The sequence below is a fragment of the Eulemur rufifrons genome, chromosome 28 (genome assembly GCF_041146395.1).
Source record: "Eulemur rufifrons isolate Redbay chromosome 28, OSU_ERuf_1, whole genome shotgun sequence".
NCBI lineage: Eukaryota > Metazoa > Chordata > Mammalia > Primates > Lemuridae > Eulemur > Eulemur rufifrons.
Window position 1 is genome coordinate 22,038,952 of NC_091010.1, and position 20,098 is coordinate 22,059,049.

Consider the following 20,098-nt stretch of genomic DNA (forward strand, 5'->3'; position numbering starts at 1 on the left):
TGGGCTCCAGCTCTGAACTGTAGCTGTGACCATGGAATTGACCAAGCTGCATTGATGGTGGGTCTGCTGTGTGCCCAGCCCAGGGTGCTCTCAAGCCTGAAGGGACTTGTGGTCTAGTCCAAGCAGTAAGAGATTCATCCATTCATTCATTCCTCCACCTGAGCACCCCGTGGGCACTGTGCTTGGTAACACACCAACAGGAGTGAACAAACATATTCGCAGGTCACAGAGTGTGATGTGTGATTCGAGTACGACGTAAAGGAAGTGTTATGAGAGCTTAGAGGAGGACCAGGGGGAGAGACAAAAGAAGTGGCCTGTGAGCTGGGCTTTGGGGAGCAGCAGGACACAGGCGAGTGGTGATGAGGTCATGGCCCACAGTGCTGCAGGAGCAGCTGAGGCCCCTTTCCTCTCCAGGTGTGCCAGATCCAGAGACCTGGCTTCTGTTATCACCGTGCTGCCGGTGTGCTATGTGGCCTGGGGAAGCGTATTTAACCTCTCCCAGCCTCAGTTTCCCCATCCACAAAGTGCAGATCATTGGATAGCCTCCTCTCCAGCCTCCAGCCATCTGTCTCTCTTGTCAGGTTGCTGTGAGCATAAATGATCTTATTTCAGCTTTATCCAGAAAATCTCAGTTGGCCTCTTGGGCTTGTCACTTGCTAACGTGACTGCTCTGGTTTGTTGGTTCTGCCAGCTTTGACATGCTCTGATGTCCTTATTGCTTCTTTCTCTGAGCTGCTCAAACAACACTCACAGCTAAATCAGGGGAAAGAGATACACCTAATCCCTGCTCTGCCCTGTGAAGACCGTCACCGTCCTTCAGCGGGGCGGCTCAGAGAGTTCCGCAGACCCTAGAGAGGCCAGCTCGGTGGTAGAGACGGAAACAACAGGCTGAGACCCGGACAGTCTGTTCTCCCTGGGCCTAGAGTCACACAGATGTGCTCCAAGGCTGGGCTGAGCCAGTCTTCATGCCCAGCAAACCTGTGGCAGCAGCTTTATGGGAGACCCTCTTCCCGCCCTCAGGCACGAGCCGCTGGCCTCCCCAGCTAATGGACAGAGGAGTCACAGAGTCCAGAGTGGGAAGGGTCTTTAGCCACCCCCAGTCAAACCCCCCTCTGGGGAAACTGAGGCAGTACCAGTGGCAGATGGGGAGACAGGGAGACTTAGCAGCTCTGAGCCCCCATTTCTGAAGTAAGAGTATCTTGACAGTTGAGGTTGTGATGGTCTCAGCCCAGGGTCCAGCCCTTCCTGAGTTGCTCAGCCAAACCTGCCATCCAGATTACCTTCTGGGGGCTGAGGGGCTGGTGCAAGGAGACCAGGCTCTGGCCTTGGCCTTGCCCCTCTGTGTTGTGGGGTGAAGCACATGGGCTTTTGTAAATCCTGCCTCCACCACTTACTGGCTTGGCAAGCATGGGCACCACAAATCTGAGACTCAGTTTCTGTACCTGCAAAATGGGTCATTGCGAGGAACCATCTAGTGCAGGGCCTCAAATATCAGTTCCCAGAAGTGGCCTCCTTTGCCAGGCCCATTTGGACAAGGTACTAGCCCTCCCTGGGCCTCGGTTTCCTTCTGTGTCCTGTGGAAGTTGACTCCCCATGAAATGACTTTACCTCTTAAAAGCCCAGCACAAGGGGGGTTTCTTATTCTGGGTGATCGAGGCAGAGGGTTGGTGTGTCCCCCGCCCATGCTGCCAGCTGTGCTGTCGGGGACGGCCGTGACAGAGCTCCTGCCCCACGAAGACGGGGAAGGCACCAAGGATTCAGCACTTTTCTTCCCGGCCATTACTGGTGGGGAAAATGGGGGCCCAGATCGAAAGGAGAGATGCAAGAACTGCCGTGGGCAGCCCTTTCCTTCCCCTGTGAGGGCTGGGAGGTGCTTTGCGTCACATGAGCTCCACAGAAAGCGAAGGCAGTGGGCGGGCACTAATATCACTAGATCTCACTTTTCCTTATCTCCCAGGAGTAGTGCCTGCTCATGGCCCTGCGTTCTGGAGACAGCCTTGTCTCCGAGTCTTTCCCTCCTCAAACTCCCAAGTGTGCCCTGGACTCTGGGTCCCTCCCACGCCTCCTTCACACTCACTCCCATCCTCTCACCTATCATATGGGACCTGCTTGGCAGACAGGTAGTGCCTGCTTGTTGGAGACCCAGCCCCTGGCACAAGCATTTCCTGGGTCCCACAGCATTCAAGGCTGTGGAATGGCCCCCATCCAATACACTGGCCCTGCCGCAGGGAGCTGAGAGGCCAGGTCACCCCTAAGTCTAAGGGCGGCGAGTTCCTCCTGTACAGGGGTTCGGCTGCCTGTTCTCGGGGCCCAGGGACTCCTGCACGGAGGACACATCGCTCCTCTCTGCTCAAGCCAGCCTTCTCCATCCGTCTCAACGTCAGCCCTGCCACCCAGTGACCAGGTAACCTGGGACAAAGTCGCTATCTCCCGCTGGGCCTCAGTTTCCACAACTTTGAGGCCCCTCCCAGCTCCGATGGTCTCTGCCATGATCTGTACAGCCCCTGGCCAACAGCCCACAAACACGAGTGCCAGTTGGTTCTCTCAGCTCTCAGTGGAGGCCAGATCTGGGGCTTTTGTGCTTTTTTCCTTTGGTGAATGGTGGCGAGGGGCTCGAGGAGCTGTGGCACTTTTAGGAGAAAGCTGAGGCTCAGCGCCTCTTCCCTGTCCACGTGATCTGGCATCCAGGCCCTCTCGGGGTGAACTCAGGCTGCGATGTTGCTGGCCAAGGCCCGCGGGCTTGCCCTGGGGACCTGGGGTGGTGCTCGGTGGCTGCAGGCCCCACGTTAGTGGCAGGGAGCAAGGGGCCTGCCCTTGTGGAATGCACATTACTGGCACATTGCATACAGGTGTCTTGTCCATTTCACATGGCCTCCCTGAAGGGTGGGCAGTGTGACCCCATCTTACAGGTGAGGGAGCTCAGGTTCAGAGATCCTGCCTAAGGCAACACAGTCAGTCACTGGAAAAGCCAGGCTCGCCTTTCTGACTGTAGAGCATGTGCATCTCACCACCGCTCACCCACTCCCCAAATATCACGTGAAGTGAAGGATCTGGGGCCCTTTGCCTGAAGAAGGTGGTGGTATTTGCTGAGCTACAGGTTTCAGAAGGGTTGTCATGGACAAGAAGGGATAGGTTTGTTCTGCACTGTGACCCACAGCAGAACAAAGAGGCCTGGAAGATTCTGGCACGAATTTGAGGACATCTCCAGGAAACCCTTTCTCTCTGGGCAGGTCAGCAAGGAAATGACTGTCATGGGGACCTTATAGGGCCTGGAGATTCTGCGACTCTTCCCCTGTGTCCCCAGCTCCTGCTGGACGTGGAGCCCTGGGCTGTGGAGGGACTGGCCGGGTGGCCCAGGCAGTGGTGAGCGTAGTGGTCAGGGGAAGCCAAAGACACTCCTGCTGGGTCCCTCTGCCCTGCGGCAAGACTGTTTTCTATCTCCCTTATCTGAGGGGCCCCTTGGAGCACTCACAGTGGGGTGGGGGTGGGCTGTGAGGCGGGAGGGTTCCCTGGAGGCGGCATGAACAGCGTGGGCTCCAGAGGCAGCCGGCCTGGCTTCTGAGCCTGGCTCCAGCGCTTCCTAGCTGATGTCCTGAGACAAGGTGCTCGACCTCTCCACACTTCATCTTCCTCCTCTGTGAGATGGAGATAGCAGCACTCAACTCAGACAGCTATTGTGAGGATTAAATAAATTAAAGAGCTTAAGTCAGCAAGCATGAAACACATGTTATTAATACTTAAAAAACCACCGGCAGCAACAAAACGACTCATCAGAGCGATCTCGAAGGCCCACATCCCTGCAAACTCCCACGGAGCTGGGAATATCTTGGGCAGACAGCTGTGGGGAGCGAGGCCCCGGGAGCTCCCACAGGTGCAGAACCGCCGGCTACATCACTTGCTCCCCTCCCATGCCCACCTCATCCAGTCAGCACGGACGTGGGACACTGGAGCATGATGTGAACCAGCTGGCGGCAAACTCAGGCCCCAGCTCTGTTTCTTAACAGCTGCGTGCTCTTGAGTTTCCTCCTGCAAAGTGGGCAGAGGAGCGCTGCGCTGCCCCCAGGGCCGTGGGGGGATCACACGTGGAAGTGCGTACACACATACGAGGGGCTTTCCTGGGCCGGCGGCCTCCCCTGCCCCTTCCCAGGACGGCTGGGGCGGAGCCACATCCCAGTTGCCAAGCCCTGAGGGGAGGACAGTATTTGACTTCAGGGCATTCAGCGCTGGGGCTCTTTCCTGAGCAAAGAGAGCGGGGGGCCCAGTGTGAGCGCTGCCCACCTTCACCGCAAGGCTCAAGGCAGCGGAGGGAAGGAGACTGCAGAAACCTCGCTAAAGGTCAGGGCCCGAGTGTGTGTCAGCCTGGAGGTGGGGCAGGCAGGACAAGGCCTCCCTGAAAGCCCTTGTAGCGAGGCAGGGTACAGAGCTCCTGATAGACCCCATGGGAGTTCTAGAGAGCAGTTAGAGGAAGTATACACTCGAATCCTTCAATGGAGCAGTCAGTCCTGCTCCTGGGCACACATCCAGAGACTTTTCCACACTGGCCCCTAAGGACATACGGAGGCCACCTGGGTGTCATCGCTGGCAGAGCAGAGGGGCAGAGTGTGGTGGGTGCACAGCATGGTGTACTAGGCAGCAGTCAAAGCAGATGGATTGGGTACTCACGGGCCTCGTGGATGGGTTGTAAAGCATGGCTTAGTCAGTAGCACTGTCACCATTGGTCACTAATGCCCTTCCCCACGGAAGGGAACCAGGACTTCTTGGAGAAATGGCTGATTCCAGGGCTGGGGCAGGGAGGGCTTCCAATGAGTCATATCCCAAATACGCTGGGGCCATGTCAAAAGACATAGGAGCCACCCTGAGGGTCTCCCACTGGCCAAACCTGGGACAATTTGAGCATCAAAATAATGAGATATAATAATCAATTGTAAACCACTAGAAACATACGAGCCACACTGATAACAAATAGGCAAGTGGGAGAGAAGAGAAGGCTCTTGCTTACACAATAGGGTGTTCCAAAAGTCACCATATGCAGGGAAAATGGGAAATTGGAGCTAAATGTACCTTTATTTACAAAATATTCATTACAAAATTTTTCCTTTGTATGGTGACTACAAAAAATCAAGTCTGGGCTCAGCTTACTACGAATTTGTGACCTTAGGCAGGTTACTTGCTTCTCTGGGCCTTGTGTCCTTTGATGCTAATATCTAACATTCATTCAGTACAGTGTGGAGTACATAGATTGTCTTATTCATCCTGAAACAGTCCTGTGAGGTATGTACTGTAATGGTATGGGTACCCTGGTATGGATTTAGTAATTTGCTTTTGGCCACATGGCAGACCTGGGGACTGGACTGCAGACTGAGTGATCCTGAAGGTTAGGTGGGAGGATCCAGAGTGTTGTCAAGTGTTAATACAGCTGCTGCCTTATTCTGGTCCTTTCTTTAAAAAATTGAGGTGCAATTCACATAACATACAATTAACCACTTAAAGTGTACCATTGAGTGGCAGTTAGTACATTCACCATGTTGCACAACCATCACCTCTGTCTAGTTCCAAAACACTTCCATCACCCCAAAAGAGAACCCAGAGCCATTAAGCAGTCACTCCTTTAGTTCTCACACCACCTGTTTGAGGAAAGATTATTTCCATTTTCAAGATTAGGACACTGGAGTACAGGGAAGCAGTAAGAGTTAGTAGGGGGTAAAGCTGGGCTTCAGCTCAGGCCTGTCTATGAAGTCCTGAGTCTGTGACACTAGGCTATGCGGCCTCTTCACTTATAACTCAACATATTGGCCCTTGAGTTAACTAGTAGATCATTACTTTATGTGTGTTACAGTGCGGCATTTTTGGTGAGTTTTGGGAATGCCCTAGTATTATTATATAAGTTAAGTAGATGACAATTTGAAACTTGATTTGCAAATTCTACACATTAAATTCTGGAAACTAGAGCTGTAACAAGAGAAAAGCTTGTTTTGATTGCAGATAACATTCAACCTCTGGTTGATGATCCAAATTAATATAGTCTGGAACTTCCCGGATAGCCCTTGCGGGGCAGCGATGCAGGAAGGACACATTATTGAGAGACCTGATTAAGTTTAATTTTAACTAACCTCCCTTAGCTAGACCCAGGGTGGTCATGCCTCCTCCTTGGGGACACTTCAGGGTCATGATGGACCAGATGATATGATAAAGAATGGTCCCACAGTTAAGAAGAATTTCCATACCAAGCAGAGTCCTATGGATTAAAAAAAAATGGAGAGAAAAGAATTAATTATATTATTAACTATATATGGCATGAATTACAGTCACAATGTTTTGCAACCATCAGCACTATTTTCAAAACTTTTTCATCACCCCAACAGAAACTGTAGCTATGAAGCAATAACTCTCTACTCCCCGTCCCCTAGTTCCTAGTCACCTCTGTTCTACTTCCTGTTTCCTTCCATGAGTGTGACTGCTCTAGCTGCCCCATGTGAGTGAATCACACAGTGTTTGTCATTTTGGGCTGGCCTTTCATTAGCACAATGCTTTCAAGATTCATCCATGTAGGAGCACGTGTCAGAATTTCATTCCTTTTTATGGCTGCATAGTATTCCTTCACGTGTCTATGCCAGTTTATCCAGTCATCCACTGACGGACATTTGGCTGTTGTGAGTAGTGCTGCTATGAACATTCACATAAAGTATTTGTTTGAATACCTGTTTTTAATTCTTTCAGCTCTGCCTAGGAGTAAAATTACTGGGTTATACAGCAATGCTACGTTTAACTTTTTGAGAAGCCTGGTCCTTATTTTTTAGGATACTTTCCTCCATTTGTAATATCCTGGTGGCCACAGTGGCCCCTCGCACAGGGCTGGGCCCCAACAGCTGAGCCCACGTGCAGTGGGTGTCGGAAAGGGAGCTGCCTCTTAGCACCGTGTGTTCAAAGTCTTCCTGGCCCAACATCCTTCTCTGCCTGCTCCTTACCCCAGCCCCTCTAACCTGTCCCCTCTGTCCCCAACAGATGTGCCCGTGGAGAAGCTGGCTGCCATGCCAGCCTTGCGCTGCATCAACCTCCGCTTCAACCCACTCAACGCCGAGGTGCGCGTCATCGCCCCGCCACTCATCAAGTTTGACATGCTGATGTCGCCGGAGGGCGCTGGGGCCCCCCCACCGTAGGCCACCCTCCTCATGCCCACCCAGCAAGGGACAGAGGCCACTGGCCTGGCACCCTGACGGGAGGGGGGCCAATGGGCCCATGGGAGGCCAAGCTCGGGGGGCTGGGGGCGGGTGGGCCGTACAGCGTGTGTGGGCGGGGTGCAGCCGGGCCAGGATAGACAGCTTGCGGCAGTAGTGGACTTGGAACGCCTGAGGGAGGAGGTGAGGTGGGGGCTGCAGCCTGGACTCTGGGCACTCACTGCTGCTGTGCAAACTTGGACAGATCTCCTGCCCTCTCTGAGCCTTGTTACTTGGAGAAAGGGCAGGGAGCCTTTGCCTCCTTTGGGTGCCTTGGAGGTTGTTCAGGCAGTACATGCCTCCAAGTTACCTCCAAATCATCGGGCAGCTCTGAGCCCACAGAGGAGCACGGCTGAGCATTTTCTGGGCCCCTATGGCTTTGAGGCCTTGTTTCTAGTACTGAGAGCTGGTCGCTGCCCTGAGAGGAGTAGAAGACAACCTCCATCTATTTATTGCTTCCTGAGAACCAACGTGGATTCGACCCTCTGCAGGGCCCATCCTCAGCCCTGTGGGTCCCTGGCCTGGCAGGATGGTCAGTCCCCTGCCAGGAGAGGGCCTGGGCCTCTTGCTTCCTTGTAACACCTGTGGTTCGGAGAACCCCGACCTCTGATCTGCCAGGTATCTACCTCCCACCTCCTCCTCCTCCGTGGAGCAAGCAGACTCAGAGAGCCCCAGACCCCACCTGCTCTGCACCTTTGTCTGGATCTGTAGAGGCACCTGAGGCCCCAGGACTTGGGGCAAAGCCAGGCCACACAAATCCTGTGTCTGTCGGCCAGTGGCCACTTTACCACTCCTGGGGTCAGGCTGTGCAGAGCTCGGATCACTGCTCAGCGCAGTAAGCCTTTCTCAGAACACTCCCAGCTCCCTCTCCCCTGCCCCGGTCTCCTGTCTCTTGGCACGGAGCCGACAGGTTGGGCCAATGTTGGCCCAATGTTGGCCCGCCACTGAGTGCTCTGTGCCCAAGAGAGACTTGTTCACTCTGTTCATTTCCCAAGGTTGCTTGGTCAAACTCTGGGAAAAGGGTGTTCAGGGTCAGGAGGTCAAGACAGGATCTCCAGGGGCCCCAAGTCCAGGCTGTGGATGTTGGGGGCAAGTAGAGGCTGAAGTCCTGTCCAGGCTTGATGGGCCCCACCTACCCTGTGTCCTGGTGTGGGGTTTCTCCTTATTGAAAAAGACGCACACTTTTGTGATATGCACAAAGGCAAAGTATGGCCAGAGCCTCACAACGCCAGGTGTGGTCTGTGGACCGACAGTAGCAGCATCACCTGGGAGCTTGTTAGAAATGCAGAGTGTCAGGCCCCAGCCCAGAACTGTCGGCTCAGGCTCTGCATTTTAGCAAGATCCCCAGCTGACTCCTATGAGCACTTTACAGTTTGGGAAGCAAGGGCCTGGGGGTGACTCTGGGGATGACCTTGGAGTAGAGGATGAGTGTTCTCAGTTTTCCCCCTGCCTCAAAATCTCCAGGGATTTGAGTCTGTGCTCAGCCCCCTCCCTAACCCAGCCGTGGGAGACCCTTGGCCTCTTAGATCTTTCCAGAGTCTTCCTGACACTCCCAAAGGGAGGGAGTGACCTGAAGTCACAAGGAGATGAGGGTTGGGTGCGCCTGGACCCTGCCTTCCTGGTCAACCCCTGCATGCCAAGCCGCCTGCTTACCCAGGTCCTCACCAGGCCATTTGAAGGGGTTGCTTCTGGAAGTTGTTTTCTGCTCTGCTGGGAGAGTTGCCCTTGCCTCTCTGGGAAAGCTTGGGCAGTCAGAAAAGCCCCCGAATCAGAGCTTACTGTGTGAGTGAGCCTCTTAGCTTCAGTCTGCAATAAAGAATGTGTTGGTTTCATCTGCCTGGCTTGTGTTTGGTTCGCTCTTGCTGCACAGACCTCCTGTGGCCTGGCTGTCAAATCAGCCTGCAGGCAAGAGGGGCTGCTCTTTGTGTTGAAAGCATGAGGCAGAGAAAGGTAGACTGGGGAGATGCTTGGGTTGTCCACAGGTGGGCACAGGCACGGCCAAGCAGAATTGGCGCAGGACTTGCGGCTCCGTGCTGCACGTCGGGGGGGAAACTGTACCTGGGAAGGCTGAGGAGACCACTGTCTCCAAAGTTCTCCCTCACTGGTTTCAGAAGTTACACCCTTAATTTGTCCCTCTGGGTCCCTGGTTATCAAAGAGGGGTCTCCAGACCAGCAGCATCAGGACCACCGGGAAGCTGGTTAGAGATGCAGGTTCTTGGCTCCTCCCCAGATATGCAGGATCAGAAACTCTCTGGGTTTTTTTATTTTTTGGCAACAGAGTCTCTCTCTGTTGCCCGGGCTAGAGTGCTGTGGCGTCAGCCTAGCTCACAGCAACCTCAAACTCCTGGGCTCAAGCAATCCTTCTGCCTCAGCCTCCCGAGTAGCTGGGACTACAGGCATGCACCACCATGCCCGGCTAATTTTTTTCTATATATATTTAGTTGTCCAGCTAATTTCCTTCTATTTTTTAGTAGAGACGGGGTCTTTTTTTTTTTTTTTTTAGACAGAGTCTCGCTCTGTTGCCCGGGCTAGAGTGAGTGCCGTGGCGTCAGTCTAGCTCACAGCAACCTCAAACTCCTGGGCTCAAGCGATCCTACTGCCTCAGCCTCCCGAGTAACTGGGACTACAGGCATGCGCCACCATGCCCGGCTAATTTTTTATATATATATTTTAGTTGTCCATATAATTTCTTTCTATTTTTAGTAGAGACGGGGTCTCGCTCTTGCTCAGGCTGGTCTCGAACTCCTGACCTCGAGCGATCCACGGCCTCGGCCTCCCAGAGTGCTAGGATTACAGGCGTGAGCCACCGCGCCCGGCCGAGACGGGGTCTTGCTCTTGCTCAGGCTGGAGAAACTCTCTGTTTTAACAAGCCCTTTGGCTTGAGGCATGCTCGAGTTAGAGAACCACTGTTGTGTGTTTAAGGTTAAAGTTGGGTTTTGTTTTTTTAAACGAGAGACTAGCTTAAGTTTGCCTTGAGTTTTCGGCCAGACACTCCATTATTTTTATTTAACAAACACAGAGCTTAGTGGATAATGTGCTTAGACAGACAATGTCTAAGCACATTACAGATATTAATTCATTTAATCCCTGTAACCATCCTAGCTAGCTTTGTGATTTGGACAAATCTCGTTTCCTCTGCAGGCCCTGTTTCCTGTCTGTAAAATGAAGGGGCTGCACCAGGAGATCCCCAAGGGCTTTCTGGGACTCATATGGTCACTATTTCTCCACTTCTGAGGGCCCTGCTGTCACTTTGAACTTCCCCTATGGATCAACCTAGACTCAGGGTGTTGCCCTCCCCAGCCCAAAGGGCAGAGAGAGGACTCCCCCCTGCACAGTGTCCAGTTGGATTCTGGCTCCCCAAAGTCCACCAGCTCAACCTGCTCGTCAGACAAAGCTGGTCCTACCCCTCCTGCTGTGAGGGACAGCTTCTCTCGTGTGTCCGACTGGGAGGGCAGTCAGGAAGTGCGCAGATTTCGGAGTCTGGTTTTAGGTAGGGCTTTCAAGGCAGGGGAGGAAGCCTTGATTAGGATTGGGTCAAGCTCATGACATAGTTTAGGATGGGTGGACACGGCAAGGGGGAATTTTGAGGCAAAGGGTTCAAGAGTCTTTTGATGCAACAAAGAGTTGAGCGGTTTGATGTTGCTTTAAATGATTCTTTCAGAAAGGTCCTGGAATGAACAATAAAGTCATTAATATTTACAACTTTTACTTCCTGGGCAAAGTTTCCTGGAATAGTACAGTCGTGTCGGAGAGGACGGTGCAAGAAGGAAGTTAACGTAGACAGTAAGCTGAGTGAGGCTGGAGGGCTTTGATTGTGAATCTCCCCAAAATACCATGTTGGACCCCACAGCCCTGCTTTGCAGCTGTCTTTACAGGAAATGTTCTGTGCCTTCGCAGAAAGCCAGCCCTGGGGGATGGGGAGCAGTTCTTGGCAGGGCAAGAGTTGGCAGCTGCCCTAGAAGGTCTCAGCGGAGCCCTGGGCGAGATGCCAAGGCCAGGAGGGTGGGCCTGGGAAAAGGGCGTGACTCGGGGCCGCTGGGCAGGAAAAACTCTCGGCCCGTGAGCAGACAGGCCATGCCCTGCATGTCTCAGGATCAGGCAGGCCAGATCCATGCCTGAGAGAAGGGACGCAGGGACCAGCTGCGTCACGTCCGAGAAGAGCACCACGGAGCTCCTCGTGTTCATTGGCACTGGGCAGGCACTGGGATGTTTCTCATTTCCTACTAGCAACAGCCCTCTTGGTGCCCACTCTATGGATGAGAAAGCAGGCTCGGGGGGTTGGCACATGACTAGGAAGGAGCAGGGTTGGATTTGTTTCACCTGGGCTGCTTTGCCGCTGCAAGCCCAGGGTCTTTGCTGCGAGCCCCAGGCCTCTGAGGAGGGCGGCAGGGACAGGAGAAGTGGTCGATCGCCTTCTCCAGCTGACACAGTCCTTCTCCCATCACAGTCCTGTGAAAAGGCCTCTCTGAGCCTTTACTTTCCTCATCTGTAAAATGGGTGCCAACACAGCCTTCCCTAATGCCATAGGATTAGCAACAGATGAGATAGGCCAGCACATCGGCATCATGCCCATTTCACACACCTGAGAGCTTCCTGGCACCTCTGCTTACGCCGCCCTGTGTGGGCCCAGCCTTTACTGCCCAGCACGAACCTCGCCTCCTCGGGGCAACGTAGAGCTGCGTGCTGCACATCCCCAGAGCGCATCTGCACACCGATGGGAGATTCCGTCCCATGGGGGTGAGAAGACGGACAGCTCCCCGCTCGCTCCATCTTCATAGTTAAGGAATCTACAAAGGCTTCGTCACAGGCCTTGGAGGACAGCTAATGACGCGGGATGATGAAGAATTCAAGGGCTTGGCCGGGACCCACCTGGGCCTGTGCTGCTCTACCTGTGTACATCCACATCCACACAGCAGAGGCGGCTGGCACCCTCCTTCCCGTAGGTGGAAGCGCTTAAGTTAGGTGCCTTCCAGGGTGGGCTCTGTGAGACTGCCTCGGTGCCCGCTCCAGGGGTGTCATTCGCAATGCGTCTCAGAAAGCGATGAGAACGGGCCCCCTGGAGTCGTGCAAGGGGTGGTAATGCATCTCTAGACTGTTCACAAGAGAATCAATCACGGGGGCTTTTAAAGATGCAGATTCCCAGGCCCACCTAAGCCCCCAGTAAACCAGACTGTGGAATTGGGGCCCATGCCCCTGCACCTTAAAAAGTCCCTATTTATCCTTCACCCAGCACCCAGAGGATCCTTTTAACTCCTAAGTCACTCGCTTGCTCCAAGTCCAGCAGTGGCTGTCCATTTCCTTCAGCGTAAGCCAAGGCCTGACAATGGTTTTCAAGGCCTGGTAGCATCTGCCCTCTGTCAGTTCTCCAGTGTCTTTCACACTCCAGACACACTGGCTGCAGCTGCTCCTCAACAGCCCAAGGCGCTCACACCTCGGGGCCTTTGCATTTGCCCCACCCCCAGCCCGCCCCAGATAGTCCCCTGGCCACCTCCCTTATTTCCTTCCGGTCTTTGCTCCAATCAAGGCCTACCCTGACCACCTTACTGCAGCCTGCTCCATTCCAGCCCCAGCCACTTTTAGCTCCCTGAATCTGCTCAACTTTTTCTTTTAGTCATAGTGCTTTTCATCCAGTAGACTCTACAATTTACTTATTATATCTATTGCTAATTATCTGTCTACTCCCACTAGAATAAAATTTCCACGAAGGAGGGATCTCAGTCTGTCTTGGTCTCTGCTGTATCCCCTAGAGCAATGCCTGGCACATGTATATTTGCTGAATGCCTGAGTGATGCACACCGATGCTTGGGGACCTCTATGTGTGAAAGAATTACTGTCTGATGTGGTCACCTCCCAGCTCAAGTTCAGGTCCTATATTAAATACCTGTGTTTCCCACCAGGAAAGTTTGCTTCTATGGGACTGAAAAACAGTAGAAAGTCTTCCTCCCTTTGGTCTTTGCAGACCCTTCAAGTCTTTGCCCAAATCAAAACCCTCACAAGGCTGGAGCTTTCCCTAAGTGGAGTGGCCAGGAGCCAGCATGCTTGACCCAAGAGAGGATGGGCAGTTCCCAACCCTGCCCAGAGCCTGCATGTGCCTGAAAGCCCACCAGCGTGAGATCACTGCTTTTGGTTAAGCATTGCCCTCTCCCGGTGGTCTTATTTCAACCCCCATCAGGACTTAGAAGGGGATTCCTAGAGACAAGGTTGAGGGATTGGACCAGGCCCTGGCTACTCAAAGTGTGGTCCTCAGACGATCAGGACAACAGCACCGGGGGGGTGTATTGGAAACGTAGAGTCCAGGTCCATCCCAGACCTACTGAATCAGAACCTGCATTTTAATCTCTATGTGGCTTGTGGCCATGAATGTCCTCCTGGGCAACAAACAGTCAACTTTGGGGTTATTTTTTCTACTGGACACAGATCCACAAGTTAACAAGCAACTTCACAGAGTCTGTGCCCTGAATGAATAGGAACTAACAGAGTGACAATGGCACATTGTCACGGGCAGGCGTGTGGAACGGTGCTTCACGCATGCAGTTAGCATGCATCCTGGCCCCTTTCCCAGGTTTGGGGTAGTATTTCCTAAGAATAGATTCCCGCAGGAGGGTGGCTCTAGAGTGTTCACATTCCTGGGATCCAGTTTATCAGATGCTCTGTGTTCTGCTAGAGAAATCTTAAGGGGAAAGGAAAGAACCGGAGGTGCAAAAAAAGAGTACAGGAAGTGAGAAGCAGCTGAAATAAAAACGTGCTCGCAGCTCACCATGTGTCTGTGAGCACGCTGAGTGCTCGTGGCTCCCTGTCTCTTTTAATCCCCACAGCAGCGGAGGAGGCAGCTACTGTATTTCAGTTGTACTTGGAGGAGGGGGACAACCTGGCCAGATCAGATATCAGTTGGGCAGGAGTGGGGCAACCTGGGCTCAAATCCAGGCCTTTTGACCAGAGCCCGTGTCTCTTAGCATCGCTGTCCAGGGCCCAGGAAATGGTTTCTAGAAGGCCCTGCATAAGCTAGGGAGGCCCCTGGGCTGCCCCTAGCGTCTCAGAGAGCTACCCAGCTATTTCCAAGAGGCCTCACCACCTTCCCTAGAGATGTTTTTCTTTTTTCTTTCTTTTTTTTTTTTTTTGAAACAGAGTCTCTCTCTGTTGCCCAGGCTGGAGTGCCATGGCGTCAACCTAGCTCACAGCAACCTCAAACTCCTGGGCTCAAGCAATCCTTCTGCCTCAGCCTCCTGGGTAGCTGGGACTACAGGCATGCGCCACCATGCCCAGCTAATTTTTTTTCATATATATATATTTTTTTAGCTGTCCAAATCATTTCTTTCTATTTTTAGTAGAGACGAGGTCTCGCTCTTGCTCAGGCTGGTCTGGAACTCCTGACCTCGGAACAATCCTCCTGCCTCGATCTCCCGGAGTGCTAGGATTACAGGCATGAGTCACCACGCCCGGCCCCTAGAGATGTTTTTCTGACACAGTGGCCTGAATCCTCTTGACCTAGTGTCCACCCCAGAAGCTCTCGCTGCCCACACCCCGGTGCAGAGCCCAGCCAGACAGCTCCTCAGAGCATCTAACCCCCAGCACCCCCTCAGGTACACTCCTCACACCTGGTTCTCCGGAGGAGCAGGTAGACAGAGCGAGAAAGTTCTTCTGCCTCTCCCACTTTATGGTTGGGAACACTGAGTCCCAGAGGCAGTGTTCCAGAATGTTCCAAAGGGCACGTGGATTGACTCAACCCAGGATGTGCAGGGAGTGGGTGGCAGAGCCCAGACAAACGTGCAGGTCTCTGACTCCCTGCCTGGGTCCTTCCCGCGGCCCTGGCGGGGCCCTGTGTGTGGGAGCCCTCCCGCTCGGCACCCGGGGCCTCTTTTCCTTGGCCGCTGCTGCCCTGGCTGTGCTGTGGGAGTGAATCAGCCATTAGAGCCCTCACTTGCCGTTTACAAAAGCAGATAACAACGCTGACCTGCTTCCTCGGGGAGAGCTTGCTAATAAGCGTTTTAAAACATGTTGAAGGAAATGCTCCTAGGAGGCTGGGTAAGGAGAGGGAAGGTGCCAGCCAGCTGCCAGGCAGGGACTCTGCCCCTGTCTAGGCTTCAGCCTCTCTGCAGCTCCCCTGGCCTTGCCCTTCAAGGGGACAGTCCCTCCTCTCCCACTCCCACTAACATGCTGAAAACGCTGGCTGTGTGCTGGGGTCTGATTCCCACCACGCTGAGACTCTCCCCCTCCCCTGTGGCTTCTTTTCAAAATGACGGGCCGCACCAATGGCCTTCCTTGCCCCAAAGCCCAGAGTGCATTTCCAGCCAGAGACAGAGAAACCGAATCTCCTATCAGAGACGCCTGGCTTCCCCACCATGGGGGAGGTGGGAGGCTAACCCTTCTCCTGGGCATCACCAACTCTCTCAAGCGTCTCAGAACATGCCCCCAGCTGTGCTTAGAGGCTACAGAGTGTGCGTGTGGGGCCGGCAGAGGCCTTGTGCATTCCATCCACACCCACTGAGGGCCTGTGACCAGGAAGGATGCCAGGACAGGGCGTGCTGCAATGCCTGAGACAGGGTACATAGACTGTTTGTGTCCCTCCAAAATTCATACATCGAAGCCCTAACCGCCCTGTGGGCTGTATTTGGAGACAGGGCCGGTAGGAAGTAATTAAGTTAAATGAGGTCACGGGGTGGGGCTCTGATCCCCTAGGATTGGGGTCCTTCTAAAAAGAGAACCCAGGGCTCTCACTCTCTCTCGTGTGCACCCGCCGGGGAAAGGCCTTGCGAGGACACAGGGAGACGGCCGTGTCTGCACGCCAGAAGGTAGCCCTCACTAGACACCAAATCGGATGGAACCTTAATCTTGAACTTTCCAGAACTACGAGAAATAAATTTCCATTGTTTGAGCCACGCAGCCTGTGGCATTTTGTTACGGCAGCCTGGGCAGACTAACACGGAGAGGGAGGGCCACAGACTAGTTGGGAAGACAGGTACGGGAAGAGAGATACGACTGGAATGTCACAGACAGTAGTTCTCAAATTTTGCTGCACATTGGAATCGCCTGGGGCTCTTTAAAATCTCCTGGCCTGGTTCCCACACCCAGACATTGCCGTGTAACTGCTGTGGGTGCGACTGCTGTGGGTGCGACCTGAGCGTTCAGGTGGGGAGGGCTTAACACCTCCCAGGCAATTGTAAAGTGCCACAGAGTTTGGGAACCTCAGGTCTGAGAGCTATTGTGGAGACAGCAGAGAGGAGAGGATGGGACAAGGGACAGGCTGATGGGCATGTGAGGGGGACAGCAGAGGGGGCACCAAAAGATACCCAGGCAGAGGGTATAGTATGTGCCAAGGCACAGAGCAGTTAGAGGACGGGCAAGGTGCACAGCAGGTGACCTGTCGGGGAAGAGGGAGAAACGGTAGGATTTGAGGGTGGAGAAGTAAACAAGGACCAGGGAAGCTTGGATGGCGCGTGGAGGGCTCATGTTCAAACCCGGAGTACCTGGAAGCCCTTAGGGGAATGGAAACAGGGGTGGGCGTGATTAGATTCAGGATTTGGGAAGATCACTGGGGATAGCCCGGTGTGTGGACCACAGGCAAGCGATCATTCACTCATTCACTCACTCATCCATCCATGTCTCCCACAGTTGGCCATGAGCTCTGTGAGGCCAGGACCCTCCGGGAAGGGGGAAAGCCAAGGAGGGCTGTCGCAGTGATTCTCTCTCTACCTTGTCTGCACATCAGAATCACCTGGAGAGTTTTGAAAAAGCCCTGACGCCCAGGCCCTATCCACCAGAGACAGATACAATTGAATTGGTCTGGTCCCGTTGAATAAGTGCGCTTAAGTTGGTCTGCCCTAGAGTTTCGGCACTGGCAATTTTTTTTAAAGCTCCCCATGTGATTCTAATGTTCAGCCAGGATTGAGAACCCCTGATCTCCAGAGATTTAAGAAGTTGCAAAAGGGCTCTGAGCCAAATTCAGTCCCTAGATACATTTTGTTTGGTCTGCACAGTGTTTAAAAATAATTGGGAGCTGAAATCTTTTTATGAAAAATATCTGGATTTCTGGCTTTTCCTGAAAAATCAGAAGAGCTGGCAACCCTGGGCCAACATTCCAACAGCAGTGATCTCCTGGAGCAGGGTGGCAGAAGCAGGCCACAAGTGTGCAAGTGACGGCACCTGGTCACTTTCACTTCTGCATTGGCAGAATTCTGTCTGGCCCCTCAGTTGGCCGCCTGGCTTATGTCCAGATTGTACAGGCAGGTGCCTTTCCCTGGAAGGACAACACAGCCTGAGAAGTGGCCAGCAGGGGAAGGGAGAGATGATGAGCCGATTCGGGACCGGTGGGACTTCCAGGTTTGTGTCCACTGGAAGCTAGAGATGTGAGTAGCATCCACAGAACTCGGAGACCAGATCAGGGATCACCAAATGATTTGATCCTAACGCCGCCTCCCTTTTCACATTGATGCTCCAAAAGGATGCGCAACTTGCCCGAGGTCACGCAATGCACAGGGCTTGCTCTGGAACCAGAGGCTTCTGACTCCCAGACGACAACATCACACAGCCCAACACGTGGCCCACTGGCCAGCTCTGGACCTCAGCCAAATTGCTTTGCTCCGCCTCAGTTTCTCCAAAGTCACCATGAACCATTAAACCTTCTCTCCCTTAGGGTATCAGGTACTGTTTTGTCTTCTCCAAGAAGAAAGGCAGCCCTGCAGTCATGCTATTGTCCCCTTTGACGGACCTCACAGCCCCCCAGAAAACTCGAGTCTAAGACGATCACCCTCCACCTCTTCCCCGCCCCTTTCAGAGGCTTCTTCAAGCAGGTGTCCACAGGGACTCTAGTTGGCACAGGAGGCTTTTCCCCCTTCAAGGACCTTCTCAATTCTACTTTCCTCCTGTCATCTCTTGGCACGCAGCTTTCCAGATGGAAATCAGTTTCCAGGACGGTGGGGCTTTCTGTAAAAAGGCTCCCTAGACCACAGCACACGAGCCACTGTTGTGTGGCTCTAGCTGTTGTGGGAGGGCTGGGAGCAGCTGCTCTGAGGATGAATGTCCAGGTCGAGGTCTTGGCCAGAATGGATGAGCTGGAAGCCCTGCAGGCCAAGGACGTGGTGGGCTCCTTCCTGGTCAAGACGGACAGGGACTGCTCTACACCCCAGATGACTGCACCCTTGGATTTCTCAGATGCTCCCAGAAGGCCAAGAAGCTTGGGGGGAGGCTGGGCTGGGGCACAGCAGGGCCAGTGCCCGAGGAGTCCGGGGGAGGGTTCTTGGCCTCTTTCTTCCACTGACAAGCTGTGCCATATTTGCTAAGGCAGTAGCCTCACTGACTTCGTCTGTAAATAAGAGCAACGGTGCCTTGTTTGACTCAAGGGCTCTGGATTCAAGGTTCCGGGAGGAGAAGTGCCCAGCCCTGCAGTCAGGGGAACCTAGGAGGAAGGCATGATATCAGATGGGGAATAATGATGCCTCGGGTTGCCTGGGAGCCCCCTTGGGGTAGGGAGATGCCTTAGTCTACTACGGCTGCCATAAAAAATACCATAGACTGGGTGGCTTAAACAACATTTATTTTCTCACAGTTCTGGAGTCTGGACATCGAAGATCAAGGTGCCAAGGTTTCTTCTGAGGCCTCTGTCCTTGGCTTGCAGACAGCCACCTTCTTGCTGCGTCCTCACATGGCTTTTCTTCTGTGCATGCACATTCCTGGTGTCTTGTCCTGTTTTTTTTTTTTTTTTTTTGAGACAGGATCTCCCCCTGTTGCCCAGGCTAAAGTACAGTGGTGTGATCATATCTCACTGCAACCTCAACCTCCTGGGCTCAAGTGATCCTCCTAGCTCAACCTCCCTCCCAGGTAGCTGGGACTACATGTGCACACCACCATGCCTGACTAATTCTTCTATTTTTTATTTTTATTTTTTTGTAGAGATGGGGTCTCATTCTTGCTCAGGCTGGTCTTGAACTCCTGGCCTCAAGCAATTGTCCTGCCTTGGCCTCCCAAAGTCCTAGGATTACAGGCATGAGCCACTGTGCCCAGCCTCTTCCTCTTCTTAAAAGGGCACTAGTCCTATATGATTAGGGCCCCACCCTTATGACCTCATTTAACCTTAATTACTTCCCAAAGGCCCTGTCTCCAAATATAGTCACATTGTGGGGTCAGGGAGTCAACATATCAATTTTGGGGAGATACAATTCAGTCCACAATAGGAAGAAAAGGAGAAGAGGCACTTTATCTGCACAGAGAGACTTTTACCCAATCTATCTGTTTGACATCCACCCATAACTTTGGCAATGAGAAAGGGCACTATATTTCATGGCGTGTGATGTTAACCCACACAGCAGTCTTGAGAAGAAGCATTGCAAATCCCATTTTACAGATGGGGAAAATGAGGTTAGAGGGCTTAAGTGACTTCCCCTGGGTCCCACAGATAATAAAAGGTGGAGGCAGAATTCACACCCTGTCCTTTCTATCCGTGGCACTGCTCTGCCTGAGCTCCAGGGCTGGAGCCACTGAATTTGTTTTGTGTGCTACCACGGGCACTTGGCACTGTGCAAAGATGTCAGTGGGTGAAGAAAAATGTCTGTAGAAAAGGATGAGAAGGCAGAAAAGGGCTCTGAGATATAGAACTGTTCACAGACAAAAGATGGTGGGATAACTGATCACTAGAATGACGTGGCTGCTAAAGAAAGAAGAAAGGGAGGGAGGAAGGAAGGAAAAAAACTGAAAAACTGAGAGTGTATTATTCAAAGTCTAATGCTCCAGTAATTACAGCTCATATTTGCTGAGTACCTATATGTTAACTCATTTAATTCATATATTAACTCATTTAATAACTACACATATTAACTCATTTAATTCTCATAACAACCCTACGAGGTAGGCACTATTATCTCTATTTTGTAGATGAGAGGAAACTGAGGCAC

At 52.9% G+C, this 20,098-nt stretch overlaps 1 protein-coding gene across 2 annotated transcripts in view; it reads left to right on the plus strand.

Annotated features, from left to right (window-relative positions):
- Positions 1 to 8,509, plus strand: part of LRRC20 (leucine rich repeat containing 20) — a 78,133-nt gene extending 69,624 nt beyond the window's left edge. For both annotated transcript variants that reach the window (XM_069460067.1, XM_069460066.1), the window contains one exon: positions 7,003 to 8,509. In XM_069460067.1, coding sequence (XP_069316168.1) covers positions 7,003 to 7,157 — 155 coding nt within the window. In that variant the 3' untranslated portion in view covers positions 7,158 to 8,509. The remainder of the gene's footprint in view (positions 1 to 7,002) is intronic.
- The last annotated feature ends 11,589 nt before the right edge of the window (positions 8,510 to 20,098 follow it).